General features: G+C 45.2%; 1 protein-coding gene across 4 annotated transcripts in view; it reads left to right on the top strand.

Moving 5' to 3' along the window:
- Positions 1–13,072, top strand: part of KIAA0319 (KIAA0319 ortholog) — a 98,775-nt gene that overhangs the window by 53,916 nt on the left and 31,787 nt on the right. For all 4 annotated transcript variants that reach the window (XM_036112191.2, XM_078055744.1, XM_078055746.1 and 1 more), the window contains 5 exons: positions 2,566–2,664; positions 3,822–3,919; positions 4,983–5,070; positions 6,573–6,665; positions 8,395–8,524. In XM_036112191.2, the coding sequence (XP_035968084.2) occupies positions 2,566–2,664; positions 3,822–3,919; positions 4,983–5,070; positions 6,573–6,665; positions 8,395–8,524 (508 nt within the window). The remainder of the gene's footprint in view (positions 1–2,565; positions 2,665–3,821; positions 3,920–4,982; positions 5,071–6,572; positions 6,666–8,394; positions 8,525–13,072) is intronic.

Below are 13,072 nucleotides of genomic sequence, written 5' to 3'. Positions count from 1 at the left end.
GCCGGCTTAGTGGGTAAGTGCTTTTGATGAGAGTGAACGTGGTCATGGAGAAGGTGAATGGACATGGTTCTGAGGGCCGGCTTAGTGCGTAAGTGCTTTTGATGAGAGTGAACGTGGTCATGGAGAAGGTGAATGGACATGGTTCTGAGGGCCGGCTTAGTGGGTAATTGCTTTTGATGAGAGTGAACGTGGTTATGGAGAAGGTGAATGGACATGGTTCTGAGGGCCGGCTTAGTGGGTAATTGCTTTTGATGACAGTGAACGTGGTTATGGAGAAGGTGAATGGACATGGTTCTGAGGGCCGGCTTAGTGGGTAAGTGCTTTTGATGACAGTGAACGTGGTTATGGAGAAGGTGAATGGACATGGTTCTGAGGGCCGGCTTAGTGGGTAAGTGCTTTTGATGAGAGTGAACGTGGTCATGGAGAAGGTGAATGGACATGGTTCTGAGGGCCGGCTTAGTGGGTAAGTGCTTTTGATGAGAGTGAACGTGGTCATGGAGAAGGTGAATGGACATGGTTCTGAGGGCCGGCTTAGTGGGTAAGTGCTTTTGATGAGAGTGAACGTGGTCATGGAGAAGGTGAATGGACATGGTTCTGAGGGCCGGCTTAGTGGGTAAGTGCTTTTGATGAGAGTGAACGTGGTCATGGAGAAGGTGAATGGACATGGTTCTGAGGGCCGGCTTAGTGGGTAAGTGCTTTTGATGACAGTGAACGTGGTCATGGAGAAGGTGAATGGACATGGTTCTGAGGGCCGGCTTAGTGGGTAAGTGCTTTTGATGACAGTGAACGTGGTCATGGAGAAGGTGAATGGACATGGTTCTGAGGGCCGGCTTAGTGGGTAAGTGCTTTTGATGACAGTGAACGTGGTCATGGAGAAGGTGAATGGACATGGTTCTGAGGGCCGGCTTAGTGGGTAAGTGCTTTTGATGAGAGTGAACGTGGTCATGGAGAAGGTGAATGGACATGGTTCTGAGGGCCGGCTTAGTGGGTAAGTGCTTTTGATGACAGTGAACGTGGTCATGGAGAAGGTGAATGGACATGGTTCTGAGGGCCGGCTTAGTGGGTAAGTGCTTTTGATGACAGTGAACGTGGTCATGGAGAAGGTGAATGGACATGGTTCTGAGGGCCGGCTTAGTGGGTAAGTGCTTTTGATGAGAGTGAACGTGGTCATGGAGAAGGTGAATGGACATGGTTCTGAGGGCCGGCTTAGTGGGTAAGTGCTTTTGATGAGAGTGAACGTGGTCATGGAGAAGGTGAATGGACATGGTTCTGAGGGCCGGCTTAGTGGGTAAGTGCTTTTGATGAGAGTGAACGTGGTCATGGAGAAGGTGAATGGACATGGTTCTGAGGGCCGGCTTAGTGCGTAAGTGCTTTTGATGAGAGTGAACGTGGTTATGGAGAAGGTGAATGGACATGGTTCTGAGGGCCGGCTTAGTGGGTAAGTGCTTTTGATGAGAGTGAACGTGGTCATGGAGAAGGTGAATGGACATGGTTCTGAGGGCCGGCTTAGTGGGTAATTGCTTTTGATGACAGTGAACGTGGTTATGGAGAAGGTGAATGGACATGGCTCTGAGGGCCGGCTTAGTGGGTAAGTGCTTTTGATGACAGTGAACGTGGTTATGGAGAAGGTGAATGGACATGGTCTGAGGGCCGGCTTAGTGGGTAAGTGCTTTTGATGACAGTGAACGTGGTCATGGAGAAGGTGAATGGACATGGTTCTGAGGGCCGGCTTAGTGGGTAAGTGCTTTTGATGAGAGTGAATGTGGTTATGGAGAAGGTGAATGGACATGGTTCTGAGGGCCAGCTTAGTGGGTAAGTGCTTTTGATGAGTGAACGTCCCCGCTGCCTGAGTTAAAATCGCCTCTTTATGGAGGTTGACTGGGTTTTCTCTTGGAAAGTTTCCAAGAGCAAGACCATTAACGATAATTCATGAGGCTGCTATCAGAACTGAGCGGTATGTGACTAATGATACAGAAACACTTATGATTACACTCAATTTTTTAATAAAAATAGCTCATCCCAGGGAGTCAGGAAGCGCTAAGTCTGGTAAGAGAGAAAAGAGACTCAACCCACAGTACCCTTGTTACCCAACACTGTGCTCAGTCAATCCAAATCATATTTTCTTTACCTTGTCACCTCCCATGGATGACTTAAAATTTACGAAATCTGCCCTGCATCATAATATAGGTCGTGGTGCAGTTACTAGCCAGAGGAAAGAAGTGTCTTAGATAAAATCAGAGGGAGAACTATTATAAAAGTATGTTATGTTATCTTATCTAAAAACAAATCTAGGGGCACCTGGGTGGTTCAGTCGTTAAGCGTCTGCCTTCAGCTCAGGTCATGATCCCAGGGTCCTGGGATCGAGCCCCACATCGGGCTCCCTGCTCGGCGGGCGTCTGATTTTCCCTCTCCCACTCTCCCTCCTCTCTGTCTCTCTCTGTCTCTCATGAATGAATAAATAAAATCTTAAAAAAATAAGTAAATAAATAACAAACCTATCGTAGGGCAGTAATATTACATCATTATTGTTTATAAAGGACTGTACTATTTCTAATCAACTTGTAGTGGAAGCACTCACGGTGTCCGCCGGCGAGAATCTCGTAATGACTCTACCGGAGAACCAAGTGGACCTGAAGGCTTTGGTTGTGCGCGCGCCCCCTGCAGGTGAGAGCTTGACTTCCCTTCGTGACAGCAGAGGCCGGTGGGCTGGTCGCTCTTCACCAGTCTTCACAGGTTACTCACCGCACCGCGAGAGGTCGCGACTGAAGGCCGAGAGCGCTGACGAGGCTCTGCTGGTCATAAGCATTCAGCCTCACTGAGATAGTTTAAAATCGAGGAGGAGTGTGGGAAACTGAATACAGGACATGTCCTTCCACTGGTTGGGACGGAAAGTCACGCGTTGCTGAGGATGCAAAGCAAGGGGTGAGTTAGAGCGAGGAGAGGTGTCCCCGTCCCGGAGCCTGAGCTGTGCTGACCCACAGAGCCCGGGCAGATCGCACCGAGAGGCGACGGGGCATGTGCTGCGCTCTGTTGACAGGTATTCCCCTGTGACAGCAGGGCTCTGAGGTGCTCGGGGTGCCTCACGCCAGCTCCTCGAAACGTGGTGCTCAAAATGCCCTTTCTTCTGCTCGAGCAGCGCTCTCCTCTTCCCCAAACATGGGTGCTCTCCCCCTGACCTGTCAGAGGTCTTCTTTCTTAGGCTGTGTTCGTTCCCACAGTGCTGAGTGGTTCTCATTCAGGTGTTCCTTCACTCGTGCCCCCTACCACATATGGGTCGACATCGAAGCAGGATGATGATATTTGGCATTTGTCTGTAATGCTGTCGGCTGAGGCACTTCTCCCTGAACTACTAGCATCTCACGGTGGGAGACTGCTTCACCTTCATACAGAAGGTTTCATCGTGTTTGTGTCCTTAAAGAAACCCCACAACAGATGAAACCAATGGAAATCTCCTTGCCTTTTATTAAAAGGAGAAGAAGTACAGTGGATTATACCAGGTGGAAATGTATATATACATCCGTAGTCACCCTGAAAGGAATGTCATCAGATGCTACGTGGGAGATCAGGGAGATGTTTTTCTTTCTTTCACTTTCTACATGTCATGAATTTTGCGTAAGCTGTATATTCTTCTGATAGAACGGAAATTAAAAGGGTAGGAAACCCTGCTATTCCTTACCTGGATGAAGGTTGGTGGCAGAGTTCAGAGTGTCTCAGGTACCCCTCCTGCTGGAGTCAGGGCTGTCATCCTCTTCCTCGGCCCAGATTGTGTACGGCGAGCTTCCCGAGTTTATGACGACTCACATTTCTGTTTTTGCTCCCAGAAACCACCTACAGCTACGAATGGAGTTTAATAAGCCACCCTGTCAACTACCGAGATGAAATAAAAGAACGACACACGCAAACTCTTCATGTCTCTCACGTAAGTAACTGGAGGCTGCTTGTGTCCGCTGTTGAACCCCGAAATCTGTTTTTTGATGACGATCAGAAGAAGGTGATAAATGAATGAACTTCCTGCCGTGTAGACAGACAGGCATATGGTGAAAGAAGGAGACTTTCAGGTGGTTTTTCTTTATTTGAATGACTTGGCATATCAGCTTGGAGAAAAGAGGCTGGTTGCCCAAGGGTCTCTGTGGTGAGGTTGCAAAGTCTGTCTTCCAAGTCCCATTCTCTCTCTCTCTTTTTTTTTTATTTCAAAGATTTTATCTATTCATTCATGAGAGACAGAGAGAGACAGAGAGGAGGGGGAGTGGGAGAGGGAGAAGCAGGCTCCCCACTGAGCAGGGAGCCCAACGCAGGGCTCGATCCCAGCACCCTGGGATCATGACCTGAGCCGAAGGCAGACGCTTAATGACTGAGCCGCCCAGGCGCCCCGGCCCTGTTCTCTGTGCAGTGGTAGAGACATTCTGGTTCTGTCTGCTTCCCAGCAGAGCTGCCAGTAATCCCACTCCAGCTGCCGAATGCTTTGGCTCCAGGAGGTAGGCCCCTCACCAGAGGAAACACGCCCCCCTCCCGGACCATAAGGATCAATAAACTGACTGAGCTGCCCGGGGTCTGGTTTCCCGCCCGATGACTATCTCCTCTTGGTTCCTGAGACCGCACAGCTGGGGGTGAGCGTGAGCTCCCCTCTCGCCCGCGTCCCTGAGCCCTGCTTCTCCGAGTGTGGCACCCGGACCACCGACGGCCGCCTTGCCCAGCGACTTAGTAAAACAGCGTGATTCCCACGCCCACGAGCTGCTGCCCTCGGCCGTTCGGGCTCCGTGGGCGTCTGTCTGCCCGTGAGCATCCATAACCAGGCTGCGGGCCCTTCTGCGTGACCCTCGACCCTGGGGCACTGTCGGCACCGCTCCCGAGGAGACGCTCCCCAGCCCCTGCGCTCCGCTCACTTCAGGACCGCGGCTTCTGCGAGGTGTTAGCACTGTCTAGGCAGTGGACCCGTCACGTCTCCCGCGTGTTTACCTGTGTCACTTTTCTCTACGTTGCAGTTGTCAGCAGGACTTTATGCCTTCAGAGTAGCAGTTTCTGGTGAAAATGCCTTTGGAGAAGGATTTGTCAATGTCACAGTTAAGCCAGGTAAGCCTGCGTGAGAGAATGCGTGTATCTCCGTTTGGGTGCCTGAATAACTTGCTAATCTGTCTTTTTTATTTTTACGTTTGGCTCTACTCTAGAGAACACATGCAACGATTCTCGTTTGTTCTTTTGTCTTCCTTTCCGAGGTCTGTGTAGTTCTTAGTACTTGCTTAACGCTGCTATTTAAGGTTGACCCGAGGGGGTAGCACAGGGCCGCCCCCCGGCCGTCTCCTTTGCTCTGGTCGCTCCTCCACCTCCCTTCCCCAGGACTCAGCCTCACCTTCCGTGGGGGGTGGGGGGGGTGCGGGTTTCAGAGACGGTCCGCTGAGCACCTGAGCTCAGGCCGCCAGCAACCCACAGGCCAGTGCATTCGTGTGAATTAGAAGCGGGGCCCTTTGTCCGCGTGGGCCCAGCCTGCGCACCTGAGGCGGCCCCCCGCTCTGCCCGCTCTGCCTCCCAGCTGCCCTCGGGCTTTGCCCATTCTGCCTGGCTGTTATCCCAGCCAGAGCGGGTGCTGGGGGAGGGGAGGGCGCATGCACTCGAAGATGGAACACCCAGGTGACGGCTCTAGGAGCTGGAACTGGACTCCACTGCTCCTTGCCTGCAGTTAGCGCTCGTTCTTGATGAAGCCCTGGGTTATCATCACACATGTCCCCTGAGCCTGGGCTTATCTGCAGAAATGAAATCTGCAGACAAGCTCCTAAAACTTAATAGGAAAGTTCCAAACCGTTCGGAATTACTCTCCACAGTTGAGCCTGTAGGGTAAATGCCTTTTTTTTTTTTTTTTTAAAGATTTTATTTATTTATTTGACAGAGAGAGACATACCGAGAGCAGGAACACAAGCAGGGGGAGTGGGAGAGAGAAGCAGGCCTCCCGCAGAGCAGGGAGCCCGATGTGGGACTCGATCCCAGGACCCTGGGATCATGACCTGAGCCGAAGGCAGACGCTTAACGACTGAGCCACCCAGGCGCCCTTTTTTTTTTTTTTTTTTTTTAAGATTTTATTTATTGGGGCGTCTGGGTGGCTCAGTCATTGAGCGTTTGCCTTTGGCTCAGACCATGATCCAGGGTCCTGGGATCGAGTCCCGCATTGGGCTCCCTGCTCCACGGGGAGCCTGCTTCTCCCTCTGCCTCTGCCCCTCCCCTCTGTGCATGCTCACTCTCTCTCTGACAAAATAAGATAAAATAAAATAGAAAAAAAAGATTTTATTTATTTTTTTGAGAGAGAGTGAAAGCGAAAGAGAGAGAGCATGGGCAGGGGGAGGAGCAGAGGGAGAAGCAGACTCCCTACTGAGTGGGGAGCCCGATGCAGACTCGATCCTGGGACTCCGGGATCATGACCTGAACCTAAGACAGATGCTTAACCGACTGAGCCACCCAGGCGTCCCGGGATAAACACCGTCTTGACAGGATGTTTTAACCAACTTTTAAAAAGCAGATGATTTTATTGGGGTTACGATCTGTGCACACGTAAGGGGCTCAGTATCCCTTTCTCTGTCACACAGCCAGAAGAGTCAACCTGCCCCCCACAGCGGTGGTTTCTCCCCAGATGCAAGCCCTCACCCTGCCTTGGACGTCGGCCTTCCTCGATGGCAGCCGTGGGTACCTGTGACGCGTCAGGGCCTCTCCGCCCTGCGCGGGGCGAGGTTGTGTGGTGCTGTGGGTGGAGGCTGGGAGGGCTCACGCACCAAGGAGGATGCAGGAGCGTCTCTGTCGTTGTGCGTGTGGCTCACAGCCCTGGGGCCCCTTCATCACAGCTTTGTGCCGTGCTCATCTTGCAGTATGTCCCACCTGTCCGTGAAGACTTCCTTAGAGCCTAACTGTTTGATTCGGAATTAAAGCGATTCTTAGAGAATCTGCTTTTGACAAGGTGTATGTGATGAGCAATTGGAAAACCACGTTCACAAATATGAGAAGGGTTGCCTTCATCTAGGGTGGGTAGTGTTTTATTACTCAATCGGAGCTCATTCCTTCTCTTATATGTGGAAGGGGCCCCTGACTCCAGGCCTCCGTGCAGGTGAGAAGAGATGAAAACATTCCCTGCGTTTGGCAGTATATTAATATAGACAGAGACGTATGACAACATATGACAAAATACGTTCAATCTCAGTGTAACCGGTATTTGCATTTATGTACATTTCATCACAAAGCTAATACCAGAGCCGGTGGAGTAAAGAATCTTTGCCTTGGTTGTTGGAAGAAGGGTAATTGTCAGCAGCTAATGCGGCTCCATTTTGCAAGTCTGCAAATACACAGAAATCACACTGACCTCACCATCTGTGCCTATTCAAATATAAATACCCACATTTCCCCCCTTCCCAGCTTGAAAACAAAGCGTATTTTAGATGAAAATATTTACATGAGGAAATGTACCACATTTTGATTTCTCTAATGCAGGACGGCTCAGGTACAGGAAAGTGGGGTTATTAATCTGTCACTTGAACTAGTTCGTTCTTTCCCTGCGTTAGATGCAGCGGGCTCCCTTCCAGGTCTAAGTCTCTGTGATTCTACGCAGCACGTTGGTTTGCTCTCTCCCAAAGCAGAAAAGGGAAGTTTTCTTGTAGGGTACTACCTTTGTCTGGATTTACACCTGAATGATGGGGGTAGTAAAGGCGTGTTGTATTTATATGTAAGCATCTCTTAATTCTTCATTGGTCACTTCAGATACGTACGGAAAATACCAGGACGGTATCACGTGCTGTAGTCGAGATGAGTAGAAGTAGCATTTCAATATGGTACATCTGCTTGACTCCTGTTCTTCAAAAAGCAAGAGTGCCTGTCACTGTGCTTTTTAAAATTCACAACTGAGGAAATTCAGGAGGAAAATAGTGATGATAGTTTAGGGAGAAGAGATCCTCCTGCCAGCACATAAGACATGTCCATTGAAATCTATGTAATTCTATAATTCAATGCAAAAACAAATTTAAGCATGAAGACGATACATTACAAAATTTATGTTTTACTGTTGTTGCATTTCATTCTAGCCTTCACTTATTTTTAAATCTTTATTTGTGGAACATAAGGAATACCATGGAGGACATTAGGAGAAGGAAGGCAAAAATGAAGGGGGTGGGAATCGGAGGGGGAGACGAACCATGAGAGACGATGGACTCTGAGAAACTGAGGGTTCTAGAGGGGAGGGGGTGGGGGGATGGGTTAGCCTGGTGATGGGTATTAAAGAGGGCACGTTCTGCATGGAGCACTGGGTGTTATGCACAAACAATGAGTCATGGAACACTACATCAAAAACTAATGATGTAATGTATGGTGATTAACATAACATAATAAAATAAAACAAAATTTAAATAAGTAAATAAATCTTTCTAGAAAGTACGGATGACACTAAAATCGTGAATTACCGCTGGGAAGAAATTAGCGGCCCCTTCCGAAAGGAGACTCCCACAGATTCCCCCGTCCTACATCTGTCTAACCTCGTTCCTGGAAACTACACTTTCAGGCAAGTGGTTTCTCCACCTTTGTTGTGCTTTCAGAACTTGTGTTGACTATTTCCTTAAACTCATGCCTCTACACTACACTGTGCCTCTTTTCATTTTTATCAAGAGGTCAAGGCCGTTGAGGTTTCCTTGGGGGTTTTGGCTGGCAGCCACTCTCGACTGATAGGCTCGTGGCTGAGCATGAATTGGAAGGGCCTGGTTATTGGAAGCATTTGGTTTTGTTTGTAAGGAATGGTATGGGGATGGCTTCCTTTTGCTGTGTTGTTATGTGAAAGAAATTTTGTATCTTCAGGGTGAGGCAGAGTTGTGTGATTTATGTTTCTTAATCTTTTTCTTTCCATAACTTTTAAAGATATAACTGAAGCATAATGAACTGTGCATGATTAAGATAGAACACTTGATGAGTTTTGACATGTGACTGTCCGGAAGACCATCACCACAATCAAGATAATAAACATGTCCCTCAACCTGGAAGTCTCCTCATGCCCCTTGGATTTCCATTTGTCTCTTCACTCCTGTCCTTGGGCAGCACGGAGCTGCTTTCTGTCAGTTTAAATTATTTTGTGCTGTCTAGAATTTCACATAAATGGAATCATATAATATGTACTCCTTTTTACCTGTGTCTTCTTTCACTCTGCAAATGATTTTGATTCGTCCATATTGTCTGTCCAATAGGTTGTTCCTTTTTGTTGCTGAGTACTATTCTGGTCTGTGGATATACCACAATTTATTTATCCTTCCATCTAGTATGGACATCTGGGCTGTTTACAGCTTTGAACTACTATAAATAAAGGTGCCATTAACATTTACTTTAAGTATTTGTGTGGACAGGTATTTTTATTTTTATGGGGTAAATCATGGAATAGTGGGAAGGTCAGGTTCTATGGTGAGTTTATGTTTAACATTTTAAGAAATTGCCAAACTCTTTCCTGAGGTGGGTGTTCCAGTCTCCACATACTCACCAATACTTGGTATAGTCAGTCTTTTTAATTTTATTTAATTTAATGAATGGTAGTATCTCCTTATGGTTTTAATTTGCATTTTAGTGATGACCAATCATAATAAGCATATTTTCAGGTGCTTATTGGCCATTCATATAACTTCTGTGAAGTATCCTTTTCCTATTTTATTTTTTTAAATGTCCCCTTTATTTTTTTAAGTAAACTGCCCCAACATGGGGGCTCAAACTCATGACCCTAAGACCAAGAGTCGCATGTTCTACCAACTGAGCCAGCCAGGTGCCCTTCCTTTCCCTATTTAAAAAATTGTATTGTTTGTCTTATTTAGTTTTAAGAGACTTTATACATTCTTTTTTTTAAGATTTTTATTTATTTATTTGACAGAGAGAGCACAAGCAGGGGGAGGTGCAGAGGGAGAGGGAGAAGCAGGCTTCCCACTGAGCAGGGAGCCCAACGCAGGGCTCGATCCCAGGATGCTGGGATCATGACCTGAGCCTGAGGCAGATGACCAACTGACTGAGCCACCCATGCGCCCCAAGTCTTTATACATTCTGAAACAAGCTCATTATTTTATATATGTGTTGTGGATATTTTCTGCCAGTATATGATTTTTTTATTTTCTTAATCTTTCAATATCTTCTCAACCTTTTGGCTAAGATCAAGTGTATTTTCTTAATCTTTGAAAGAGCAAAAATTCTACGTTTTGATGGAAGTCTAATTCATCAATTTTTTTTCTTTTGTTTCATGCTTTTTGTGTTCTAATTAAGTAAGCTTTGCCTATCCTAAGACTGTAAAGATTTCCTATGTTTTTTCTAGTACCTCTGTAGTTCTAGGTTTTATATTTAGATCTTTGATCTCTTTTGAGTTATTTTTATGTATTGTGTGGTATTTTTGAATGTTAAATCAACCTTGCATTCATGGGGTAAATGCTATTTGGTCATGATACCCTTTTTATATAGCATTGGATTAAACTTGCCAATATTTTGGTAAGGGTTTTTTGTCTATCTTCATGAGAGATATTGGTCAATGCCATTCTTTCTTTTTTTTGCAATGTCTTTGTCAAGTTTGGGTATGAGGATCACTCTGGCCTGATGAAACAAGGTGGCCAGTGATCTATCCTCCTCTACTTTCTGAAACATTTGTGAACAACTGGTGGTGTTTCTTCCTTGAATGTTTGATAGAATTCACCAGTAAAATCACTGGGCCTGGAGTTTTCTTTTTGGGAAAGTTTTTGATAGCAAATGCAATTTTTAAAATAGTTGTAAGGCTATTTAGATTTTCTGTTGCTGGTTTTTTTTTTTTTCCTTGCATAGGTTTTTGATAAGTTGTATTTTGCAAGAAGTTTGTCTATTCCATCTAAATTGTCAAATTTGTTGGCACAAAGGGTTTTATCGTATTTTCATATTATCCTTTCATACCCATAGAATCTGTGGTTATAACTCCTTTTTCATTTACTCTATTGATGACTTGTGTTCTCTTTTTTCTGATCAGTCTAATTAAGGATTTTGTTAATTTTGTTTATCTTTTCAAAGAACCCCTAACTAGAGCTGTGTTAATTTTGTCTATTTTCTAATTTGTTGGTTTCTGCTCTTATCTTTATTATTTCTTTACTTTTATTTACTTTTGATTTACTTTGCTCTTCTTCTAAATTCTTAGAGTAGAATCTTGGATCATTCATATTAAATCTTCCTTAAGGGTGTCTGGGTGGCTCAGTTGGTTAAGCGACTGCCTTTGGCTCAGGTCATGATCCTGGAGTCCCGGGATCGAGTCCCCCATCGGGCTCCCTGCTCAGCGGGGAGTCTGCTTCTCCCTCTCCTGCTCCCCCCTCTTGTGCTGTCTCTCTCTCACTCTCTCAAATAAATAAATAAAATCTTTAAAAAAAAAAATAAATAAATAAATCTTCCTTAAATGTCTATCAAGCCTTTAAAACTATAATTTTTCTCTAAGTACTCTTTAATTGTATCCCACATATTTTGGCTTATTATATTTTTAAGGTCTTTAAGAATTTAATGATTTCAAAGAAATCCACATATCCATGCATCCATATATCTATGAATCTTCTGAAGTCTGACTAGGGTAAGAAATTCCCAGGCATCTGATTGGATTCATCTTTGACTAAAAAGTTCACAGAGGTGCTCTAGAGTATTTTACATTGTACATGTGTTGTGAAAACGTTTATTTGAAATCTCAGCTTAAGAAGTAGCTTACCCCATTAGGATGGCTTATTATTTAAAAAATGGAAAGTAAGTGTTGGTGAGGATATGGCGAAATGGGAACCCTTGGGCACTGCTGGTGGGAAAGTAAAATGGTGCACCTGCGCAGAGAATAGTTTGTTAGTTCCTCAAAATATTAAGCATAGAATTACCATGTCTGTATCTTGCTTCTAGATAGAGAAGAACTTGCTTCTAGATAGAGATAGAACCCCAAGGAATTGACAGCAGGGACTCAAACAGATACTTGTACACTCATATTGTATATGTTCATGCCACTTTATGAGGTTCTTTTGATTCTTTTTTTTATTTCAAGTTTTTATTTAAGTTCTAGTTAGCTAACATATAATGTAGTATTGGTTTCAGGAGAATTCAGTGATTCATCAGTCTCATATAACACCCAGTGCTCATTATATCACATGCCCTCCTTAATGCCCATCACCCAGTTACCCCATCCCCCCACCCCCTCCCCTCCAGCCACCCTCAGCTTGTTCTCTGTAGTTGAGATTCTCTCATGGTTTGCCTCCCTCTCTTTTGCCACATGGTTTGCCTCCCTCTCTTTTCATTTCTTTTCTTCCTTCCCCTATGTTCATCTGTTTGTTTCTTAAATTCCACATATGACTGAAATCATATGATTTTGTTTTTCTCTGACTTATTTCACTTAGCATTGTACTTTCTAGCTCCATCCACATCATTACAAATGGCAAGAATTCATCCCTTTTGATGGCTGAGTAATATTCCATTATATATACCACATCTGCTTTATCCATTCATCAGCCAATGGACATTTGGACTGCTTCCATAATTTGGCTATTGTTGATAATATTGCTATGAACAATGGGGTGCATGTGCCCCTTTGAATTAGTATTTTTGTATCCTTTGGATAAATACCTAATAGTGTACTTGCTGGATCATAATGTTGTCCTATATTTAACCTTTTGAGGAAATCTTCTACTGTTTTCCAGGGTGGCTGTACCAGTTTGCATTCCCATCAACAGTGTAGGAGGGTTCCCCTTTCTCCACATCCTCACCAACATCTCTTGTTTCCTGAGTTGTTAATTTTAGCCATTCTGACTGGTGTGAGGTGGTATCTCATTGAGGTTTTGATTTGGATTTCCCTGATGAAGAGTGATGTTGAGCATCTCTTCCTGTGTCTCTTGGCCATTTGTATGTCTTCTTTGGAGAAATGTCTGTTCATGTCTTCTGCCCATTTCTTAACTGGTTTATTTATTTGTTTTTTGGCATTGACTTTGATAAGTTCTTTAAAGATTTTGGATACAGCCCTTTATCTGATAATGTCGTTTGCAAATATCTTCTCCCATTCTGTAGGCTGCCTTTTAGTCTTGTTGATTGTTTCCTTTGCTGTGCAGAAGCTTTTTAT

This window comes from Halichoerus grypus, chromosome 9 (assembly GCF_964656455.1).
Source record: "Halichoerus grypus chromosome 9, mHalGry1.hap1.1, whole genome shotgun sequence".
Classification (NCBI taxonomy): domain Eukaryota; kingdom Metazoa; phylum Chordata; class Mammalia; order Carnivora; family Phocidae; genus Halichoerus; species Halichoerus grypus.
The sequence above is the reverse complement of the archived record's forward strand: the minus strand, read 5'-3'. Positions and strand labels throughout refer to the sequence as shown.